The sequence below is a fragment of the Rhagoletis zephyria genome, unplaced genomic scaffold, assembly GCF_001687245.7.
Source record: "Rhagoletis zephyria isolate East Lansing unplaced genomic scaffold, Rhagoletis_zephyria_1.1 Rzeph_scaffold_02854, whole genome shotgun sequence".
Lineage (NCBI taxonomy): Eukaryota > Metazoa > Arthropoda > Insecta > Diptera > Tephritidae > Rhagoletis > Rhagoletis zephyria.
Genome location: NW_016159938.1, coordinates 1 through 21,924, shown reverse-complemented (window position 1 = coordinate 21,924; position 21,924 = coordinate 1). Strand labels below are relative to the sequence as shown.

The window sequence follows — 21,924 nt, the reverse complement described above, 5'->3', positions numbered from 1 at the left end:
TAAAAAAAAAAACACAAACGGCCGGCAACAAAAATACCTTAATAAACGATTTTAATTTTTATTGAAAGTAAACAAATAGAACAAAAAAAGTTTTTATTCTCTGTAAGAATGTATACTCTGTAGACTAACTGAATTGAAATAAATAAATAAAATAAAATAAAAGAAACTAAAAAAAAGTAATCGGTAGATATTTGCTAGATTCCCTAGATTTTTCTCAAGTGGATGGTAAGTATTTTTTTGTAGCAGTAGCAACCCTGCATGGAGTTTGACAGAAGTGATTTGCAGTTTTGGATTTTTCTATTGCATTTTGTTAGTCGGGGTGAAGAACGCTAAAAGTTTAAGATTATTGTTTGAAAAATAAGTGAATTCGGTATTTGAACAATAAAAAGCAACGTCTAAGTGGAAAATTTTGTTGTTTGAAGCTGTTTAGGTACGAATATAATATTAACAGGCTTTTAACATTTGGTATCAGTGATTTGGTAAATAGTGCACCGTTGTCTGCAGCTACACATATAGAGTAGTAAAGTTTTAGGAACAAATGGTTTTATCATTCATTATAAATTTATTTAAAGTATTATATATCGTTTACCTTAAAATCAAGAACGAATGCATTTCTCTAACTTTTCACTGACCCCCAACTCAATTAAACATAACCTCAAAATTGTTTTCTTTGTCATTTATCAATTACAGTGACCATTACCACAATGACGTTAACGTCCGCCGCTGGTATCATCTCCTTGCTAGATGAGCCCATGCCCGATTTAAAGGTATTCGCTCTGAAGAAACTAGACCACATTGTGGATGAGTTTTGGCCAGAGATCTCTGAATCCATCGAAAAAATTGAAATGTTGCATGAAGATCGTTCATTTCCTGAAAATAAATTGGCTGGCATGGTAGCATCTAAAGTGTTTTATCATTTGGGATCATTTGAAGACGCACTAACCTATGCACTGGGTGCTGGCGATTTGTTCGACGTAAATGCACGTAACGAATACACCGAAACTATAATAGCCAAGTGCATTGATTTCTACATTGCTCAACGCATTGCTTTCATTGAAAATCCGAAGGAAGCAAAGGCAGTTGATACACGTTTGGAAGCAATTGTTAACCGCATGATCCAGCGTTGTTTGGATGACGGCCAATATCGTCAGGCATTAGGCATCGCCTTGGAAACGCGTCGTATGGATATATTTGAACAGTCCATTATGAAATCGGATGATGTTAGTGGCATGTTGGCTTATGCCTACAATGTGACTATGTCCTTGATTCAGAATCGTGGTTTCCGTAATGAAGTATTGCGTTGTTTGGTTGGCTTATATCGAGACTTGGGTGTGCCAGACTACGTTAACATGTGTCAATGTTTAATATTTTTGGAGGACCCACTTGCAGTGGCCGAAGTTCTAGATAAATTAACTCGTTCTTCGATTGAGGGAAATAATTTAATGGCATACCAGATTGCTTTTGATTTATATGAATCGGCTACACAAGAATTTTTAGGTAAAGTTCTTCAAGCTCTTAAAGAAACAGCACCCATTCCAACAGCATTGCCGTCGACCTTCAAACCACAAGGCACAAACGAATCTACCAGTGACGAGGCATCGAAATCACCTACCGATGAAAAACCTAAGCCCACAGAAGATTCATCTGGAGATGCTGAGGGTAAATATTACAATTAATTTTTTTATTTTTATTTATTTTTTTATTGACCGTCTTTTAAGACCTATAACAAATCCTGCCAATTACATTGGTTGCTTATTTAATTGCTTTTTTCCTATGTATTTATATATCTGTGTTCGTACCGAATATTAGCTTATGACGAAAGGCTGGCTTTAGTATAATGCAGCATTCGCAGCATACGATTGCGAATGACTCACTGCCGCCGAGCCGTTGAAGAACTTTTGGCAAATAAACGCGCAAGAAATAGTTCCGATACCAGCAAATCAATATTCTTATTAAGTAAAAGGAATGCCGCATTCTACTAAAGCGAGCTTCGTGGCATAAGCTACTATTCCATAATAACACAAAGGTACTCATTCATGTACGCTCATATTCATTAATTTATCTATACCTATAACACAAATTCCCATCGATTTCGTTTAATAGGTGATACTAAAATTGAGAGGACTATCGATTCATTGAACGACTCAGAGAAGGCTCACCAGAAAAATATTGAAAAGCTCATTTCTATTTTGTCCGGCGAAATAACCATTGATCTTCAACTGCAGTTCTTAATCCGCAGTAATCATGCTGACCTGCAAATTCTGCGAGGCACAAAAGAAGCAGTGCGTGTATCTATTTGTCACACTGCTACTGTAATTGCAAACGCATTCATGCATGCTGGTACAACATCGGATCAATTTTTACGCGATAATCTGGATTGGCTGGCGAGAGCCACAAACTGGGCAAAATTGACTGCTACTGCTTCCTTGGGTGTTATCCACCGCGGACACGAGAAAGACTCTTTGGGTCTTATGCAAAGTTACTTACCAAAAGAGACCGGACCTAGCTCGGGCTATTCTGAAGGAGGTGGTCTATATGCCCTAGGCCTGATTCACGCCAATCATGGTGCCAACATCATCGACTATCTTTTGCAGCAGTTGAAGGATGCTCAAAACGAGAATGTACGTCATGGGGGCTGCTTGGGATTAGGTTTAGCGGCAATGGGCACTCATCGTCAAGACTTATATGAGCAACTCAAGTTCAATTTGTACCAAGATGATGCTGTTACTGGCGAAGCCGCCGGCATTGCCATGGGTATGGTTATGTTGGGCTCTAAAAATGCACAAGCAATCGAGGATATGGTGTCTTATGCCCAGGAAACACAGCACGAGAAAATTCTACGTGGATTAGCTGTTGGTATTTCATTGACTATGTTTGCCCGCCTTGAAGAAGCCGATCCTTTGGTTACCAGTTTGTCCACTGACAAAGATCCTGTTCTACGACGCTCTGGCATGTACACCATTGCTATGGCTTACAACGGTTCTGGTAGCAACAAAGCTATCCGCAGACTTTTGCATGTCGCAGTTTCCGATGTAAACGATGATGTACGGCGGGCTGCGGTTACCGCAATTGGTTTCATACTTTTCCGTACACCTGAACAATGTCCCTCCGTTGTAAGCTTACTCGCTGAGTCTTACAATCCACACGTTCGCTATGGCGCGGCTATGGCTTTGGGTATTGCCTGTGCTGGCACAGGTCTGCGCGAGGCAATCGCTCTCCTGGAACCCATGGTTAAATTTGATCCGGTGAATTTTGTGCGCCAAGGTGCGCTCATTGCCTCTGCTATGATTATAATACAACATACTGACCAAACATGCCCGAAAACGACTTTCTTCCGTCAACTTTATGCCGAAGTGATTAGCAATAAACACGAAGATGTAATGGCAAAGTTTGGAGCCATCCTCGCCCAGGGTGAGTAAAAGTCAAGATTTCTTAGTTATTTTAATAACAAAGTGATGATAATTATATCCCGTAGGTATAATTGATGGGGGCGGGCGCAATGCTACACTTTCCTTGCAATCACGCACTGGGCACACAAATTTGCAAGCCGTTGTAGGAATGCTCGTATTCACCCAGTACTGGTATTGGTTCCCATTGGCACATTCGCTTTCGTTGGCATTTACTCCAACTTGCGTTATTGGTTTGAACTCTGATCTGAAGATGCCAAAGATGGAGTTTAAATCCGCAGCTAAACCATCTCTCTATGCTTATCCAGCACCGTTGGAAGAAAAGAAATCAGAGGAGCGTGAGAAAGTGGCCACCGCTGTTCTCTCAATAGCTGCACGCCAAAAGAGACGCGAAATCGCTGATAAGAAGGAAGAAGATAACAAGATGGATGTAGATGAGGACAGCAAAGACTCAAAGAAAGACGATAAAAAAATGGATGTAGACGAGAAAGTAGAGAAAAAAGAAGATAAGAAAAAGAAAGAGGAGAAAGAAAAGAAAAAAGACGATGATAAAGAGAAGGAGAAAGATAAGGAAGCCGGCGAAAAGAAGAAAGATGAAAAAGAAAAGGACAAGGAAAAAGAGAAAGAAAAAGAAAAGAAGGACAAGAAAGAACCTGAACCGAATTTTGAGATCTTGCAAAATCCCGCTCGTGTTGTCCGTCAACAACTCAAGGTCATTAGCGTGGCTGAAGCACAGGCTTTCATACCGCTGAAGGATGTTACCATAGGTGGTATTATTGTATTGCAACACACAGGCAAATCTGCTGAACAGGAACTAGTTGAACCTGTAGCTGCTTATGGGCCCAAAAACGATGAAGCTAAGGAACCCGAGCCTCCAGAGCCATTCGAGTACATAGAAGACTAAATGGGAATGCTTTTTATCATTTTGTAATTTTATTGTAGTCTTTGGAAACTAAACATATTTTTCGTGTTTCACATTTATCAATAATAAAAATCATATAAACACCAATTCTAATCTAATTTTATACATATACTTTATGACAAGTACTAACAAACTACGCTGTCATCATCTCATTTAAGTACCTGACAAAGGTGTGCATATTATTACGATTTTCATATGGTTTTAACTTAGTTACATCGGCTTGTTCAATGGTTTTAGCAAGACCCTGTACTCTGCAATAAAATAAGTATCCTTCTTCGCTTAGCTGTTCTGCTAGTTCTTTTTGATGATTGTCCATTAGTCTATCGTTAATCACTATAATACCAGGTCGTGCGTGATTAAGTATATCCATGCAAGTTCCAGCTCCCGCGTGGCCTATTATCAAGTCGGCATTCAGAATATCAGTTCTTGGAGTTTCGAGCTTGAAGGCGTATTGTGCTATAGAAATTCCATATGCTTTACGAATGTTGTCGGTATTTTGCACTGGCCTACCATGACCGTACTGTATGATTAAGTTTCGACATCCTCGCTGCTGTAGAGTTCTCAAAACTTGAGCGGATACAACTTCTTCAACAAGTTCGTCGAATCTGGTAGTGCCCACTGTGACGTAAATGGCTTTGAAACTCATGTTTTATAGATACACTTATTCTTCCGAAAATTTGCACCTTGCAAATTGATAAACAAAGGAGTAGATTGTCATATTTTTTCACGTATGATAAGACTTGGTCACTCTAACTGGGCTACCAGAAAGATCAAAATTAAATGAATTGCTTTCCTGTGACACACATTTTAGGTGCGTTCGTTTAAAATCTGCGTGTGTGAATCGGGTAACATAGTTCTATGGGGAAAGCTTTTGAATAATATTTTTACTATGGTGAGACAGTTTTTGCCAATCTGCTGTGTGAAATGAAATCTTTTCTGACAGCAGTAAATTTTTGATAACCGCAGATTTATTCGGAATAAACTATTAAAAATTGAAGTGAAATTAATATTTTAAGAAAACATCTACCATCACTGATTGCATTTCATCAATTTAAGCTTTTGTTTTACGAAAAATTACACACAGCAACAATCTTTGCGATTATCAAAATTTTCTATGCACTTGCCAAAAATTTCACTAGCCTCATGAGCAGGCATGGGCAGAGAGTTAGCAGGTGCTAAAAGAGCGTAAGCGTTGAGTGTACATATACAAGCGAGAGCGCAGCGATGAGAACACGACAGCATGCAAAATGAATTAGGTACACTAACACATGCTCACTTCTAGCTCACGCTTGTTTGTGGTAGTGCCCACCTCTGCTCATGAGCTACTGAAATTTTATTCACCTCATAGTTGTCAAAAATTTACTTGCCGCAAACTTTGTTACCTATTCACACACGCCCAAAAAACATCCAACTGCCAAATTCTGGCGAAATGTCATCTGTTCTCTTACAAGAGGAAAATATCCAAAATAGTACGCGAACAGAAAATTTGCAGAAACTTGCTAGTTAGATGAACAGCTGATATAATTTTTGTTTACATTCAAAAGTGTAAAATTTAAAACGTACGAAAAGTCATCACAAAGTGTTATATGACACAGTTTATTGATTAAACAAATAACTACTTATTTCTTACAAGCTTAATTATTGCGAATTGCTGTTGGCAAAAATTTATCCAGCAGAAACCAGCAGCTTCCCCTCAAAATGAAATTTCACTTTGCTCTCTCAATTTCCCCTATTTTGCAATTTTTTTGCGTACTCGAACGCAAAAACCTGTAAGTTGTGAACAATTAACAGCTACTCGAACGCAACTTTTATTAATCAAGGTAATTTTTTTTTTTGCCCAGAACGGCTACACTCACATACAGCTGATGAGATGCTTCTTCTTTTTCTAGTTTATCCCCTAAAAACTGAAGGGCCATGATTCAATAATNCCTTTGAAATGCATGTGCTCGGCTCAAAATTTTAGGGCGAGACGATAACGCAACTATGATTGGACGACAAGTGTGCAGATAGCCTAAGTTGTGGTTAAACATGAACAATTAACAGCTACGCGAACGCAACTTTTATTAATCAAGGTAATTTTTTTGGCCAGAACGGCTACACTCACATACAGCTGATGAGATGCTTCTTCTTTTTCTAGTTTATCCCTTAAAAACTGAAGGGCGAAGGATAATTCAATGGAGTCGATTTTGTGAGAATACACATACAAATGTGTAAATTAAATTAATGAAAGGCCTGACATCAATAAAAGTAGAAGTAAATATATTGATAATTTTCTGGCATGGGTATTTTCAAAGATATATTGGCGCATTTCCCTCGTGGCGGTCTTTCCTATGTATTTGCCTATGGTAGTGGTGTGAAAAAGCAAATTGGTTATGAAGAAGTTGCTCAACAGAAGAACAATGTCATTGACCTAATATTCTGTGTGCGTGATCCCCTTGGTTGGCATGCTGAGAATATCGATCGTCAGGAAAGCCACTATTCTTTGCTCCGCCTAATGGGTCCGCGTTTCATTATGAAATACCAAGAGCATCTGGGCGCCCGTGTATACTTCAATACATTGGTGCCCTTGGACGATATTCAAGTAACTATAAAATACGGGGTCGTTTCACGTGAACACTTGCTGGATGACTTGTTGAATTGGCGGTATTTGTATCTTGCTGGCCGGCTCCAAAAACCCATCTGCGAGTTGGTACCCACGAATGGCGACGACCAATTAAAAGAGGCTTTAATGATGAATTTATACAGCGCATTTCAAGTAGCACTTCTACTGCTACCAGAGCGTTTCACATCTTACCAACTCTTTCATACAATTTCCAGTCTAAGTTACAAGGGTGATTTTCGAATGATATTTGGCGAGAATAAGCAAAAGGTTCGGAATATAGTATTGGCACAGGAGAAAGATTTCTTAGAACTCTACTCTCCCGCATTGCAAAAATTTACCAATTACGTTGCAGCAGATTTCAATGGCTCAGAAATCGGGACCGGCAAAAAAATTATACAGTTCGAACAGGACAAGTCGTCGCTGGCTAAAATGTATCACCTACGCAACGCACCCAATGAACTACAAAAGCGTCTTGTGCAAAATTCCGCCTTTAAGGGTGATTACATGAAAATTGTTCCACACTTAGCAGATGCTCACAATCTTCTCGAACTTGTGCAAACTTCAGTGAATGATATAGTATGGCGCAGCAGCATAACGCAGTCGATAAAAAACATAGCCAGCGCAGGATTGTTCAAATCATTAGTTTATAGCTATAAAAAGGCGCTTAAAACCTTTTCATAATTGTGGAAGAATGATTCAGTGAATTATTATGCCTTCGCTACTGAAAAAAATACGGATTTTGATGGCATTTGTTGGTATATTTTACTTTTGCTGCTCATTTGATTAACACACAAATTAATTTCGCTGAAGATTATATACTTACTTCACAAAGGGGAGTTACACTGCAGTTTAAATGTATTTAATGCCAAAATTGCTTATAGAGTTTTACTATTGGAAAAATTGTGGGCTATGTAATATTGTAAATAATAGTTTTATTATCTATTTTTAACATTCGTAAGTATTTAGTGCAATAAAGTGAACAGAATGTGAATCCTACCACACCGATGCAGTTTTACTGATACTTTCTTTTGTTCTTCAGCCTACCAAATACTTCAATTAAACAGATTGCACAAAATGAGCAGTGACACAGACACATCCGCTTCCACATCACCACAGAAATATAAAAAGCATAAGAAAAGCAAGAAGCTAAAACGCAAAACTGACAAAAAGAAGCATAAAAATAAGGAAAAGAAACGCCACAGGGACAAGAAGCGGGACAGCCAAAAGAAACACCGTGTGGAGGCCGAAGCCATTTTGGCAAAGCATGGCAACGAAAGTACGGAAGTTGCACAAATTAATGACGCATTCGGCCCAGCGCTCCCACCACATTTGCTCAAGGATGCTCTTAGCATCAACAAAACTTTAATAGGCCCTGAGTTTCCTCGTGAACTTTTGCACACAACAGAGGGTAGTATGAAGGCAACTGAACCTTGTGAACCCAATGACAAAGATAATGACAGAGAAGTTGACGCCACGGATTTTTGCTATGGTCCCATGCCAGTTTCCGTTGATGCTGAAGGAATGGTAAAAATGAGCGCAACACAAATCGAGTTAGAACAGCGTGCGTTAGAATTAAAATTGGCTGCTATTGAAGGTGCAGGACAAACGACGGACGCAAAAGTACGTGAAGAATGGATGCTTGAACTGCCTGCTGTAGGATTAAAAGGAGGACTTGCAGCGCTTTCGAACATGAAGCGAACATTTCATCAGGGCAAAGAAAGGCCGGACTTTAGTGACCGGTATGCGAATTTTAATTTTTTTCTAATTTATTTACAATAAATTTAACACAATATAGCTCATCTTGGACAAAAACACCTCAGGATGCAGAGAATCCAACTCCTTGCACATCTAAAGGTACCACATCGGCTGAGGCATTAAAGCGAAGTGCTGAGGCTGCTTATGAACGGCAACGCGACGAGGAACAAGAACAACTTGCTAAGAAGCACAAAAAGAAACACAAACGAGATGAATCTTTAGTAGATATTCATCAGAGGAAGTTGAGAAAGGAACAAAAAAAAAGAGTAAGTTTAGAATTGCAATTAGAATATTTTTTGAAAACATATTCTCATTGTTTACAGGAAAAGGAATTAGCTGCTGCTGGCGCTAAACCCGAACGTCGCCCGTTCAGCCGTGACGTGGATTTAAAATTAAACAAAATCGATAGTAATCAAACGAAACAAATAGTTGATAAAGCAAAAATACTAAATACTAAGTTTTCAAGTGGCAAAACTAAATATCTTTAGTTCATTAAAGTTTGGTTGCCATGTAAAAATATTTTTTAGAATAAATTAATTTAAAAGACCTCCAATTGTAACTTACAATAGTACAAATACTTTTATGTATATTTTTTAGAGCAGCGCAAGTCCTATATTGTCACATTATAATTATCGCTGAGGCGCTGGTTTCGGCTTTGGTATTTTACTCAAAAGCATTTGAATTTCATCTTTTTCTTTCCAGTCTTTCCAAAGTTCATAAAGATTTACAATTGCACGCACAATTTCTTGCACTTTGTCGAGGTCTACATTCAATTCGGCGAACCAGGTTTTCATGGAATCTTTCTGCAGAATTACACAAGCGATTTGTAGGCAAGCAATTGCAATCTGAAATGCATCCAATTGATTTGTGTTAAATTTTTGCAATTTGTATAAAAACTTACCTGATAAGGTGGATACAACAAACATACATCGGTGCGCAGTGAATCGTTAACTATGCGCCAGCTCAACGTTAACAATTGCTCCTCTTGCCCCATGTCCTGCACAAGCTGCAACAGTGGTCGATATGGCTGATAAACGATTAAACAACAATCTAAATTTTCAAGTAAATAGAATTCACATTCCAAAACATGATTGGTGCGATAAGGAAATTCCTGTGTGTAGGCATAGCTGAATTTCGATTTAATCACCGATTGACAGATAGTGATTAAACGCGAATTAGAAATCACACCGAACTCCTCCACTTTAGACGCTAGCAATATGCAGGTGGGTGCCAAAAGTAGTGGATCGATGTGCTTGAGCGAATTCCGTGCATAGAAACGTTTAAAGTAGACAGTAGCAGTAGCGATGACCTGCTGACGAAGTTTCAATTGCTCGCCAAGCACTTGAATAACGTTGGCAAAGAAAATAAAAATCTTCTGATACTCATCTTCGCTTAGTACTTGTAGATCATATTGTCTTTCGCGTATGAGGTCTTGGCGATCCAGGATCCATTGTTGGGAGTGGGAACTTTGCCAAAAGTTTCCGGCCATTTTAGGAAAATGCAAACACTCCCAACCAGAGCAATATGACAAAAGTTTATATGATAAATTAAGCCAGCCGTTCCCGATATTCTAAATGACAATTTACTAGTTGCTTTCCTAAATACGAGAATACAAATAAGTATTTACCTCAGACTTACAGACAACCTCGAAAATTTAATCTTTGCGAATCCTTGTCTCAAAACGTCAATTTTGTTTTGTTGTCAGCTGTCATCTAGAAACTGACGGCCGTGTTGCCGTCATGAACCAAAAATACAAGATCACGTAAGAACGCGACGTTGTATTTGTAACTTGTTTTGAGAAAAAAGTTTGCGAAAGCGGGTTCGTCAGCTGTGCGTTTGTTTACATCACAAGCACCACTATTTTACACTTTTATTCAAGTAAAGAAGAGTTAATTCAAACATGACAACACATTTTAAAGCATTTTGTTGCATCATTTTACCTAAATTGTGCATTTAAAGTGGCTGACAATAAATTTGGCAAATTTTGGTTTTCGTTGTTTTCTTTGCTTTGTTTACTTTTCGCTCGTTTTCCAGTGAAACAAGATGGCGTAGAACCCGCTAAAAAAAATCGACTTTTTTCACTTTCTTGTTCTTATGTGATCTTGTGTCTTTCGTTCATGTGTTGCCGTTTTGATACATATCAGTTTTCGATTTTTTATGGTCATTTTGAGGGCGAAGGCAATGGCAACACTGCTGACGGCAGAACAGAAAAAGAACGTTGAAAAAAGAAGGAAAGGAAACGAAAGGTTAGTGTCACTGAACGTACCGGATTTTGACATTCATTGACATCTTCAAAAGTAACAAACCGCAGCCAACTTAAACTCCCAATTACCTGTCTGGTTCGTGAAAGATCGTTGAGGGTGAATTGTTTAATTTATTTTAAGCAAATTCTTTAAGAAACAAATTGAAACGATGGCGTTACGAGTGCTCTCTGTTTCCCAAAATTTACGCCAGCTTACCAAAGGAGCTGAGATTTTAAAAGTAAGTTACAATTGGTAATAATTGGGTCTTCCGAAGAAGGGGGTTGGTAATTACAACACACCGAATTATTTTTCGTTACGTAATGTGAAAAACTGAAGTACGGCACAATTGCTATTACTAAACTCATTTATCTTCCATAAATTAAATTAAAAATATCCACGGTTCTAATTTTACGCCAATATTTAAACTGAAATATCTTAATAAATTTCGTACTCCAGTGAGTTAGAGGTTATGAGCACAAGGTATATGTTCCAGTTGTTTGTAAATCTGTTTTTTTTTTTTGATAGCGCTATAAGGCAACTGCCAGTCTTAAGAAGACCCTCGTAAATATTCCAGCCACTCAGGTAACTCGATTGGATAATGGCCTGCGAGTGGCAAGCGAAGATTCCGGTGCAGCAACTGCTACCGTGGGCCTTTGGATCGATGCTGGTTCCCGCTCGGAAACCGAAAAGAACAATGGTGTTGCACACTTTTTAGAACATATGGCTTTCAAGGTTAGATTCATATATAACAAACTATGCAAATTAATATAAATATTTGTTCTATACAGGGTACCGCAAAGCGTTCTCAGACCGATTTGGAATTGGAGGTTGAGAATTTGGGCGCACACTTGAATGCTTATACCTCTCGGGAGCAGACCGTCTTCTATGCTAAATGTCTATCGAAAGATGTACCAAAAGCTGTTGAGATTTTGGCTGATATTATTCAAAATTCCAAGTTGGGCGAGGCCGAAATCGAACGGGAACGGTCAGTAATTTTGCGTGAGATGCAAGAAGTGGAGAGCAATTTGCAAGAAGTTGTGTTCGACCACTTGCACGCCACCGCCTACCAAGGCACCCCTTTGGGACAAACTATTCTGGGACCCACAAAAAACATAAAGTAAGAAAATTTACAAGTATACATATATCCATAAAACTTTTTGTAAATTAAAAAAATATATAATTTTTTTTTTGTTAAGGTGCATTGGTAAACAAGATCTCACCGATTATATCTCGACTCATTACAAGGCCTCGCGTATTGTGCTTGCTGGTGCTGGTGGTGTTAAACATGATGAGCTAGTGAAGTTGGCCGAAGGAAACCTTAAAGGCTTGGAAAACACTTATGATGGTAAACCACCTGTAGTCACACCATGTCGCTTTACCGGTTCAGAAGTACGCGTACGTGACGATTCTTTGCCACTTGCACATGTTGCCATTGCTGTAGAAGGTTGCGGCTGGACTGATCAGGACAACATCCCCTTGATGGTTGCAAATACCCTCATTGGCGCCTGGGATCGCTCTCAAGGTGGCGGCGTAAACAACGCTTCCAACTTGGCACGTGCCAGTGCTGAGGATAGTACGTTGCTCGAATGTCGATTATTTTTCAACAATTAATTCTGAAATAATTTTTAGACTTGTGCCACAGCTTCCAGTCATTCAACACATGCTACAAGGATACCGGTTTGTGGGGCATCTATTTTGTTTGTGATCCTCTGCAGTGCGAGGTATTTTAGTTTTAAATTGAACAGATTTTGTATTAATCAAATTTTTATGGGCAGGACATGCTTTTCAATGTACAAACCGAATGGATGCGTCTATGCACAATGGTGACCGAGGCTGAAGTCGAGCGAGCCAAGAATTTGTTGAAGACCAACATGTTGCTACAGCTTGATGGAACCACTCCCATTTGCGAGGACATTGGTCGTCAAATTCTCTGCTACAATCGTCGTATTCCACTGCACGAATTAGAGCAACGCATTGACGCTGTATCTGTCAGCAATGTACGCGATGTGGGCATGAAATATATTTATGACAGATGCCCGGCTGTAGCTGCTGTTGGACCAGTCGAAAACCTGCCAGAATATAACAGGATTCGCTCATCGATGTACTGGTTGAGAGTCTAATTTAGTTGTGAAGACGATAAATTACTTCCGACTAATATAGTGTAAATGGAGAAAAACTAAAATAAAATAATATGATGATAATAACCAAAGCTTAACGGCCGTTTAAAGCCTGGTGTTTATAACATTTTTTGAAATGTACAATTATCAAGATTGGAAAATGTATTATCGTTGCATAATCAAGTTTCGACCATTAAATAGAATTAATTTAATAATATAATTTATTGATACCCGTTATTTTAACTTAAAGACCATTAAGAACAAGCACATGAACACTAAATATTATCTTGAATGTAATCTTCGTTGTATAATTAAACTATTCATGCCTATAATTAGTGGGTATGCCGCTGAGGCCCTTTTCCAATTTAGCTGGCTCTGCACAGCCCAGTGCTGGATCCAACCCTTTCCAAGTTCGATCCTCAAATGTGAGGCCAGTGTTGTTGGTCATCACTTCCATTTTACCTCTCCCAGCAACAGCCTGTTGTTGTTCACTCAATGCAGCAGCTCCCTCTTCTGCAAGATCATCTTCCACATTGTGGCCACGAACTCGTCCACTTACTAAACTAATATCTTGCTCCTGCACGTCTGAAGAATTAAAAGCCAAAAATTTTTCTCCTTCTGGAAGTAACTTTTTGAAATCAGTAACATATGCTTCCGGATATTTCATATGCCAAGCTGGATTAAGTGCCATTTCAGCTTCGAATACCGAAACAATAGGTTTATAATATTCTTTTGAGTTGTAAAGGTTATTGAAAGGGCACCCTATAAGCACAAAGCAGTCAATCTCCAAAAAGTTTGCCAATTTGGCGGGGTTTATACGACCCACGGATATAATTTGAGTCTTTTTGTCTCTAGCTTTTGCCATTTCTTGCAAACGTGAAACAATTTTTAAATAACCTTCGGCTGTAAGAGTTGCGACAATTAGGCCTAATGTTTGAGCATCTTTACATTTTTCAATATAATAATATCGGCGCCGAATGTATTGAGCGGTTAGTGGATTCTTTTCGAACAAATTATTACTTGTTGGTTCGTAGATAAACCATTGGGAAGCTATGACAAAGAAAATCCGTAATTATTTGTAAGTATTTTTTCTAAACTATAATAAGTACCCTGTGTTGTGATAGATAAATTGGAGAATCTAGAGTTTTCTGCTCCAATGAAAATGCAGATTGGCTCACTAGGTTCTTTTTCGTCAACCACAGCATCCTCTGCGGGCGGATAGGCTTCGACAAATAAGTCTTTACAAGGTAGTATCTCCTTTAATTTGTCTGTGTATATAAACGATCACAATTTTTCAATACTTGCGAAATTACCAAACAAGAATATATTATGCTTACAGCCCAATGAATCTTCTTCAGCTTCGTCTACGCGTTTATCCAACAAATGATGATAGCCTATATCAAGGTATGTGAATACAATTTTACCTCTGACGGTATCTGCTATTACTGACAATTTATCCATAAATGTTTTCAAGTTAAACGGATACTGTGGATACATGTACAGCACGGGCAGACCAGAAACTCTGCTACGGCAAGCGCTGCCGAAATGTATTAAGCTGTCTGCTTCAACATGTCCGGCGGCGATCTAAATTTGACCAGCTTTGATTTAAATCTTGTCATCTTACGCAAAATTTACCTCATCTACACAACAGCTTCCATAGGAAGTGTCGGCAAGTACAAAGAATTTAATGTCTGTCGACCCTCCCTCCGGAATGAACAGTGACTTCAGCGTGTCACTAATTTCATTGCTGTGCGGCAAATAATGATCGGGAAATTGAAGGCAAACCTAATGATTAGCTTACAATTATTTCCTTTTTATTAATCATCAAAAATTGAGAAAAATTACCCGTTTATAACCATTTTGTCGTATCCATCCCCAACAAATTTTTAATAGAGTACCATTCCAAACCTGATCCAGGGGAGGGGTAACTTCGACCTGATCTAATTCCGCTTGCCGCTCTATTACCTCCTCCGGTGGAGTAAAAAATGCTGAGGTGCTCATTAATTACAATTAATTTAATTTTATCTGATTTAAATGTGTTATTCTACTAATTTTCGGAATTATCACTACTTTTGCACCGTACCGTACGTTTCCTGGTTTGCTTAGGTCGTGTACAGTACGAAGCAGATAAAAATAAAAGCTTTGTTTCTCAACAGATAATTACCACAAATTATCACTAATTTGTGCTCGAAAGCGTTTTTTACCCCAAAAAACTAGCAGAAACTAGCAGCTCTCTCACGTTCTTATGCTCTAATTTTTTTGGCTCTCCCGCTAATTTCTGCTAGTAAAATTCTTAGTTGCGTTCCCTAACTCGCATGAAGTTGCAAGAATTTACAGGAATTTTCCAGAAAGCGTTCCCGAACTCGGTTTTCTGGTAAAGTATGGGAAAAATGGGAGAGTAAAATCGATCCTCTCTTTGTCAGAAGTTGCAAGATTTTACCCGAAGAATTTTTGGTCGTAAAATCTGGTGAAGTGTCAAACCATCAGCTGTCCAAATGATTTGAAAGTTGAATAAACAAAAAAACAAAATACATCTGCATTTTCACCTTCTTAAATAAATCGCAGCGAAGAAATATCAAGTTTTGTAAGTATTTTTGTTAATTTCCTTGTGTATTTTCATATAATTTAGCAGATCGGCAAATAATAAAAAACCGCTACGTAGACGAAAAATGACGCCCACGGTATATTTGACAGTTTTACCAATTTTTACCCGAAAAGCGTTTCTGTACTTTTTTGTTTTCCTCTCTTACTCTTAGAGCAATTTTCTTTGTGCCAGTTTTACAGGTTTTATCCAGAAAAGTTGAGGAACGAAGCTAATACTTTGGTCACTAAATTAACATACTAGCGGCAGATAAATCAAAATTTTATATCAATAATTGCATTAATAACTATATTTCTTGCCCGCATTTGATTAAAAAGGAAAATTAAATCACATAGTTTTGATTATTTGAAACAGCCGACGAACGACGCACGCGAAAAGTTGAGAGTTGTTGGCGTTGGCGTTATGGGCTGTTTTTGTTTACGCGTAAATGTACATTTAGCGCATTTAGCTCTAAATGCTAAAAGTTGAGAGTTGTTGGCGTTGGCGTTATGGGCTGTTTTTGTTTACGCGTAAATGTACATTTAGCGCATTTAGCTCTAAATGCTAAAAGTTGAGAGTTGTTGGCGTTGGCGTTATGGGCTGTTTTTGTTTACGCGTAAATGTACATTTAGCGCATTTAGCTCTAAATGCTAAAAGTTGAGAGTTGTTGGCGTTGGCGTTATGGGCTGTTTTTGTTTACGCGTAAATGTACATTTGCTAAATGCGATAGCATGAACGCTCTTCGAAAACATATGTCCGAAAGTGCTAAATGTTGCATTTTTAAATGCAGCAAAAACGCTGCATTACCCAACTTTGGTTATGTGGAGACTTTCACATAAATGCATGTATTCATATTCAGCTGTCGAAGCGACGCCAACGCCAACGCGACGCCAAAGTTATATGTAAACGGGCATGGCTAATCATCTGTCAAAGCACACTTCAAAAACATGAACCAAAAATACAAGATCACGTAAGAACGCGACGTTGTATTTGCAACTGGTTTTGAGAAAAAAGTTTGCGAAAGCGGGTTCGTCAGCTGAGCGTTTGTTTACATCACAAGCACCACTATTTTACACTTTTATTTAAAGTGGCTGACAATAATTTTGGTTTTCGTTGTTTTCTTTGCTTTGTTTACTTTTCGCTCGTTTTCCAGTGAAACAAGATGGCGTAGAACCCGCTAAAAAAATCGACTTTTTTCACTCTCTTGTTCTTACGTGATCTTGTGTCTTTCGTTCATGCTTCAAAAAGAATCAGTCCGGCGCCTTCGTCTTGACCAGCGGGCTATGTCGGAGCCACAGCCGCTGAACTTAAACCATAAATACGTGATATTACTAATGCAGCGTTTTTGCTGCATTTAAAGTGCAACATTTAGCACTTTCGGACATATGTTTTCGAAGAGCGTTCATGCTATCGCACTTAGCAAATGTACATTTACGCGAGTTCGAAATCGTATGCTTTTGACAAACAGCCGTGTTCCAGTCGCTTATTCAGATCCGTATCCATTACGATAAATTCTCACGGAAAAGATAATGTGCAAAAACCCCTACTGAAAAGGAAAAATAAATTCTAAACCGAAAATTCAATACAAAAACCTGAATTGTTTTAACCATAACCGAACATTTGTTTGTGTATATATTCATTTGTCGGTGCTGCCAATTATATTTTCCACACCTAATTAGGAAACAAAACAAACAGAGTTGATCACAAATTAATCCAGATTTCTATCAGCATCATATCGATGTTGAATTTGCGTAACTTTTCTTTATCCAAATAATGTAAAATAATAAATGAAATCTCGATCGGCGATCACTGAAACGCAGCTAGCGGTTGTATACTCGAAAAAGCAATGTTGCCACTTTTTCTCATTAAACCATGTTCGAATCGTGGAAATTTTGGAAGATCACAGGGATGCTTTTAGCATTTAGATTCTAAATGCAAAGATTGAGTTGCATTTAGTTGCATTTAGATGACGAATTTTGTATGGATAAATGTACATTTAGAGTAGCATTTAGAGCTAAATGCGCTAAATGTACATTTACGCGTAAGCAAAAACAGCCCATAAAATAATAAGATCACACTCAAGTGAAAAACGATACATGAAATATTCGTTTTGATTGTATTGAATTTTATTGAATAAATCAATATTGTGGCGAATACTGCGGCAACACAAAGCGAACAACGAGAAATAGCGATACGAACCGAAGCATTTGGAAAATCCGGACGAGGTTTCAAGGATAATCGTAACAACATGAATTGCTAAATATTAATACTTAACAATAGAGAATCAGATCCACATCAACTTCAATCATATGTACCATCAGCTTATAAATAGATATGCCATGACGTGCATCACTACCACGGTGCAGCGAACAAAGGGCGCCGTCAGTGGTACCGCTACTTTGGTTTTGCCGATTTTAACAGTTGCGGTAACTTGTAAATAAACCTTTGTTTACAAATCAGCGAAGGAGAAATTTGAATTATAAGTTAAAAATCAGTTTAAATTGTGTTAATTTGCAATTTGTGAGTGATTTTTGAGTTGAAGACTGCGTAAAAACTAATACAATGAAGTGCTGTGTGTTAAATTGCGACAGCCGTCAAGAAGCAAGAAGCGTAGATGCAGGTGTAGCGCTGGGACGATTCGATGCATTTTGTGTACATAGGGCACGGCAAAGCCCTTCCCGAAATGTTTCTTTATTATTTCAATAACAGCATTTCCTCACAATGATTTTGCTTCTGCTCCAAGCAGCCTCCATTAGCAAGTTAACTAATCAATCCCGCTGAGACGCTGCCGCAGTTTTCTGCAGCAGCCTTAATTGCAAAGCAATGGAGTGCATGCAAACGTTTGCTGAAGCAGCCTCAACTGCAAGGCAATGGAGTGGACTAAAATGTTCACTGCTCTCTAATAGATTAGGTAAAAATGCAATATTTTCGCATTTGGCAAAATTAAAACACGTTTTTCGCTGTAAGGTGAACTGTTTTGGCAGTTTCAACTCGTTCTTCTTTTCGCTCTATTCTTTGTTTACTTGTGGTACACAAATGTCAACGGCCAGGACGGCGCAATCTTGTATTCTATGATTCTTGTAGTAGCCTCATGGCTCTTTGAAATCTACCTTATGTGCAGTAGCGCCGGCGTTCCACACGCGCGAATATTTTTGAAGTTGACCACGCAGGGTTTCCACCTGTGTAAAAGGATTAACTCAAATTACTTAATAAGTCAAAAGAATTTTTAAAGTATGGGTATGAATTGACATGGGTTTGCAATGTTTTTTCTTAACTTTATTTAAGAGGGTTGCCATATGTTTTAGAAATTAAATTCAAGTTGAATTAAGGGAATTAGATATATAATTTAAATATGTATCCCAATATGTGTGTCAGTCGAAAAAGTTTTAACCAGGTTTTGGTTTTAAAATATTTTGAATAGGGTCGCCATCTGTTTTAAAAGTAGAATTTAATTAAAGTATCCATAAGTTAAATGAAATATTAAAATATGACGTGAAACGAAGGTGGTAAGATATTCCTAGTTTGAATATTTAGGGCTGGTTGTTCAATGTCTGGTTATCACTACCAGCCGGTTAAACATCGTTACCGACGTTTTCGACATCATGAATATACCATGTGATCTATAAAGCAGTCGTTGTATTTAACTGGAGCTTCTACCTCCGATTAGTGCTAATCAGACATTGAACAACCGGCCCTTAGAATATTAAAAAGGGTTGCCACCCTTTAAGGAGGTAAACTTAAATTATTTAATAAGTTAACCCTCTAGTAGGCAAATTTTTTTATGAGTTGAAAAATTCAGGAATGGGTGATTTTAGCAAGAGAAATCCAAAAATTATGTCCATTTCGATCTGTGACAGTAACTTTTTCCTACAGGGAAGAAAAACCAAGACCGTCTGGAGACGGGCTCGCCGATATACTTTGAAATAATTTCAGCTTTCTCTTACACAATGTTGACCTACGAACCGGCAATCCCGTCTGCAGACGGTCAAAAATGCAAAACTGGGGTTTTATATGTCGGCAAGCCGGTCTGTAGACGGTCTGTGTTCGAAAGCAATTTTCTTCATTTCGAATGATGACATAATTATAAAACTTATATCAAAATACGATGATTTTAACTACGAAATCCACCGAATTTGTTTATATTAAAAAATTTTTCAAAAGAAAAAATTTATTTAATTACGAAATTACTAAATAACAAGAAATAATTAATTTTAACCGTGTCTTCCACAATATGTAATTCAACTGCCGATTAAAATAAAACGGATTGGCATAACGGATTCAAATTTACTTCGCCGTAAGGGTACGATTTTTGTCTAAAGATCGTGCCTTACGAATATAGAAAAAATTATTATAGGTGCACTAAAAAGGTGTTTAGTTAACGACCTAGTCAGCCTACTAGAGGGTTAAAGCATTTATTTAACATATGGGTATCAAATGAAATGGGTCAAAAGGCTTTGTTTCTAAACCGTATTTAGGAGCATTATCACGTATTTAAGAAGAGATTTGTTCATTTCTTAACTATATGTAGGAGGGTTGCCCGCTGTTTCAGAAGTCTTAGCTAAATTATGCACAAATCCGAAGACGAGCACGAACACGAAGAAGAAAACTAATACGGGGACCTAGGCTAAAATAAAAAGTAGTACAAATGTCTGCAGTATGAAAGGAAATAAAAATGAATCCAAGTAGTGATGCAAGAATCATAGAATACAAGATTGCGCCGTCCTGGCCGTTGACATTTGTGTACCACAAGTAAACAAAGAATAGAGCGAAAAGAAGAACGAGTTGAAACTGCCAAAACAGTTCACCTTACAGCGAAAAACGGGTTTTAATTTTGCCAAATGCGAAAATATTGCATTTTTACCTAATCTATTATAGAACAGTGAACATTTTAGTGCACTCCATTGGNGAAATAATAAAGAAACATTTCGGGAACGGCTTTGCCGTGCCCTATGTACACAAAATGCAGCGAATCGTCCCAGCGCTACACCTGCATCTACGCTTCTTGCTTCTTGACGGCTGTCGCAATTTAACACACAGCACTTCATTGTATTAGTTTTTACGCAGTCTTCAACTCAAAAATCACTCACAAATTGCAAATTAACACAATTTAAACTGATTTTTAACTTATAATTCAAATTTCTCCTTCGCTGATTTGTAAACAAAGGTTTATTTACAAGTTACCACAACTGTCAAAATCGGCAAAACCAAAGTAGCGGTACCACTGACAGCGCCACCTTTGTTCGCTGCACCGTGAGGCTACTAATCTTATCATTTCACTTCCGGTTGAGCGAGCAAATTGTGCGGTCGGCTTTTTCTGTGCTATTAAAACTCTCTTATTAACAAACTCTGAAAAAAATATTTTTTCAGCAAACAAAAGTGCGCAATCATCAATAATTTGAGATAAGCAGTGTGGTAAGCGGGATTTAACCCCAGGTGAGCTGCATTGTACTTAATTATATTTTCTTGACTTAAATACTTTTATACATATATATAAGTGAAGTGAAACGTGGGTATAGTCTTTCAAGTGACGCCATGGCGTCAAATAACGAAAGTGCTGGTGCAGTGCCTAGACAGGTGCCACCGGGCTCTAATAGAAAAAGAAAAAAGGACTCGGATTCAGAAAATGTTACTGATAAATCATTAAATGAAATATTTGCGGAAAATTTCAGTAATGAAGAAACCGCTATTCTTCCATCCACTAGTGCCAATGCCCTTGCAGGTAATACAGTTACCGAAACAACAGTTAAGTCAGGAGTTTTTGTTAAAAATGCAAATGCGAACAAAGAACAGGCAAGAGAAACGGTGTTTTACCCAGCAATCCATAAGGGTAAGGCAAGCGTGCTCTGCGATACCTCTAAATGTGAAAATGTGCAAAACAAAAATGTAAAAAATGGCCTCTATTTATGGCGCAAAATAGAAAAATTTAATATTGAGGGCATTTCCACTATTAAAGCAGTCGGCTTAACACTCTTTAGAATAACTTTTGAAAATGCAATTTATGCAAATAGATGCACCAAGATTTAAAAGAAAATAATATCCGAGCCTTTATTCCAAAAAGCTATGTAGAGTCTTACGGTGTCATATAGGGCATTCCACCAGACTATACAGAAGAAGAAATCAAAGAGAGGTTAATTTCAGATATCCCAATAACTTCAGTGCAAAGATTTACAAAGAGGGAAAGTAGAGATAGTGATGCCAGGGTTTCGACCTGGTCGGTCAAAATTGGCTTCTTTGGAGATAAGATCCCAACGGAAGTAATTTTAGATTATTCAATTCTTGAGGTACACTACTTTTATC

At 38.0% G+C, this 21,924-nt stretch overlaps 7 protein-coding genes across 7 annotated transcripts; 4 read left to right on the top strand and 3 right to left on the bottom strand.

Moving 5' to 3' along the window:
• The first annotated feature begins 253 nt into the window (after nt 1-253).
• Nucleotides 254-4,416, top strand: Rpn2 (Regulatory particle non-ATPase 2). The gene is made up of 4 exons (XM_017622604.1): nt 254-430; nt 691-1,659; nt 2,104-3,411; nt 3,476-4,416. The coding sequence occupies exons 2-4, from the start codon at nt 705-707 to the stop codon at nt 4,309-4,311; spliced, it is 3,099 nt and encodes a 1,032-aa protein (XP_017478093.1). The 5' UTR covers nt 254-430; nt 691-704; the 3' UTR covers nt 4,312-4,416.
• Alg13 (Alg13 UDP-N-acetylglucosaminyltransferase subunit) lies at nt 4,319-5,114 on the bottom strand. Its single transcript, XM_017622605.1, has one exon. It carries the CDS (start codon nt 4,973-4,975, stop codon nt 4,463-4,465), a length of 513 nt encoding a protein of 170 aa, XP_017478094.1. The 5' UTR covers nt 4,976-5,114; the 3' UTR covers nt 4,319-4,462.
• A 1,321-nt stretch (nt 5,115-6,435) lies between these two features.
• On the top strand, nt 6,436-9,243 carry LOC108367900 (GPALPP motifs-containing protein 1). The gene is made up of 4 exons (XM_017622601.1): nt 6,436-6,582; nt 7,971-8,670; nt 8,727-8,952; nt 9,010-9,243. The coding sequence occupies exons 2-4, from the start codon at nt 8,006-8,008 to the stop codon at nt 9,172-9,174; spliced, it is 1,056 nt and encodes a 351-aa protein (XP_017478090.1). The 5' UTR covers nt 6,436-6,582; nt 7,971-8,005; the 3' UTR covers nt 9,175-9,243.
• On the top strand, nt 6,524-7,923 carry LOC108367901 (phosphatidate cytidylyltransferase, mitochondrial). Its single transcript, XM_017622602.1, has one exon. It carries the CDS (start codon nt 6,608-6,610, stop codon nt 7,610-7,612), a length of 1,005 nt encoding a protein of 334 aa, XP_017478091.1. The 5' UTR covers nt 6,524-6,607; the 3' UTR covers nt 7,613-7,923.
• On the bottom strand, nt 9,240-10,418 carry CycC (cyclin C). The gene is made up of 3 exons (XM_017622603.1): nt 10,314-10,418; nt 9,588-10,256; nt 9,240-9,531 (listed from the first exon to the last, which is right to left on the bottom strand). Exons 2-3 carry the CDS (start codon nt 10,173-10,175, stop codon nt 9,316-9,318), a joined length of 804 nt encoding a protein of 267 aa, XP_017478092.1. The 5' UTR covers nt 10,176-10,256; nt 10,314-10,418; the 3' UTR covers nt 9,240-9,315.
• Nucleotides 10,419-10,933: 515 nt separating this feature from the next.
• On the top strand, nt 10,934-13,266 carry UQCR-C1 (Ubiquinol-cytochrome c reductase core protein 1). Its single transcript, XM_017622600.1, has 6 exons — nt 10,934-11,167; nt 11,455-11,661; nt 11,718-12,046; nt 12,126-12,502; nt 12,559-12,650; nt 12,705-13,266. Exons 1-6 carry the CDS (start codon nt 11,099-11,101, stop codon nt 13,047-13,049), a joined length of 1,419 nt encoding a protein of 472 aa, XP_017478089.1. The 5' UTR covers nt 10,934-11,098; the 3' UTR covers nt 13,050-13,266.
• On the bottom strand, nt 13,248-15,223 carry Dph2 (Diphthamide biosynthesis 2). The gene is made up of 5 exons (XM_017622599.1): nt 14,892-15,223; nt 14,682-14,831; nt 14,384-14,630; nt 14,156-14,314; nt 13,248-14,096 (listed from the first exon to the last, which is right to left on the bottom strand). Exons 1-5 carry the CDS (start codon nt 15,045-15,047, stop codon nt 13,363-13,365), a joined length of 1,446 nt encoding a protein of 481 aa, XP_017478088.1. The 5' UTR covers nt 15,048-15,223; the 3' UTR covers nt 13,248-13,362.
• Between the last annotated feature and the right edge of the window lie 6,701 nt (nt 15,224-21,924).

Coding starts and splice junctions, on each gene's coding strand:
- CycC (XM_017622603.1), bottom strand. CDS start 10,175: ATGGCCGGAAACTTTTGGCAAAGTTCCCACTCCCAACAATGGATCCTG. Junction 9,532..9,587: donor TGTTGTATCCACCTTATCAG/GTAAGTTTTTAT, acceptor GATGCATTTCAG/ATTGCAATTGCTTGCCTACA.
- Rpn2 (XM_017622604.1), top strand. CDS start 705: ATGACGTTAACGTCCGCCGCTGGTATCATCTCCTTGCTAGATGAGCCC. Junction 1,660..2,103: donor TTCATCTGGAGATGCTGAGG/GTAAATATTACA, acceptor TTCGTTTAATAG/GTGATACTAAAATTGAGAGG. Junction 3,412..3,475: donor TGGAGCCATCCTCGCCCAGG/GTGAGTAAAAGT, acceptor TATATCCCGTAG/GTATAATTGATGGGGGCGGG.
- LOC108367900 (XM_017622601.1), top strand. CDS start 8,006: ATGAGCAGTGACACAGACACATCCGCTTCCACATCACCACAGAAATAT. Junction 8,671..8,726: donor AGGCCGGACTTTAGTGACCG/GTATGCGAATTT, acceptor AACACAATATAG/CTCATCTTGGACAAAAACAC. Junction 8,953..9,009: donor GAAAGGAACAAAAAAAAAGA/GTAAGTTTAGAA, acceptor CATTGTTTACAG/GAAAAGGAATTAGCTGCTGC.
- UQCR-C1 (XM_017622600.1), top strand. CDS start 11,099: ATGGCGTTACGAGTGCTCTCTGTTTCCCAAAATTTACGCCAGCTTACC. Junction 11,662..11,717: donor TAGAACATATGGCTTTCAAG/GTTAGATTCATA, acceptor TGTTCTATACAG/GGTACCGCAAAGCGTTCTCA. Junction 12,503..12,558: donor ACGTGCCAGTGCTGAGGATA/GTACGTTGCTCG, acceptor AATAATTTTTAG/ACTTGTGCCACAGCTTCCAG.
- LOC108367901 (XM_017622602.1), top strand. CDS start 6,608: ATGGGTATTTTCAAAGATATATTGGCGCATTTCCCTCGTGGCGGTCTT.
- Alg13 (XM_017622605.1), bottom strand. CDS start 4,975: ATGAGTTTCAAAGCCATTTACGTCACAGTGGGCACTACCAGATTCGAC.
- Dph2 (XM_017622599.1), bottom strand. CDS start 15,047: ATGAGCACCTCAGCATTTTTTACTCCACCGGAGGAGGTAATAGAGCGG. Junction 14,315..14,383: donor TGAAGAAGATTCATTGGGCT/GTAAGCATAATA, acceptor TTATATACACAG/ACAAATTAAAGGAGATACTA. Junction 14,097..14,155: donor TTTATCTATCACAACACAGG/GTACTTATTATA, acceptor TCTTTGTCATAG/CTTCCCAATGGTTTATCTAC.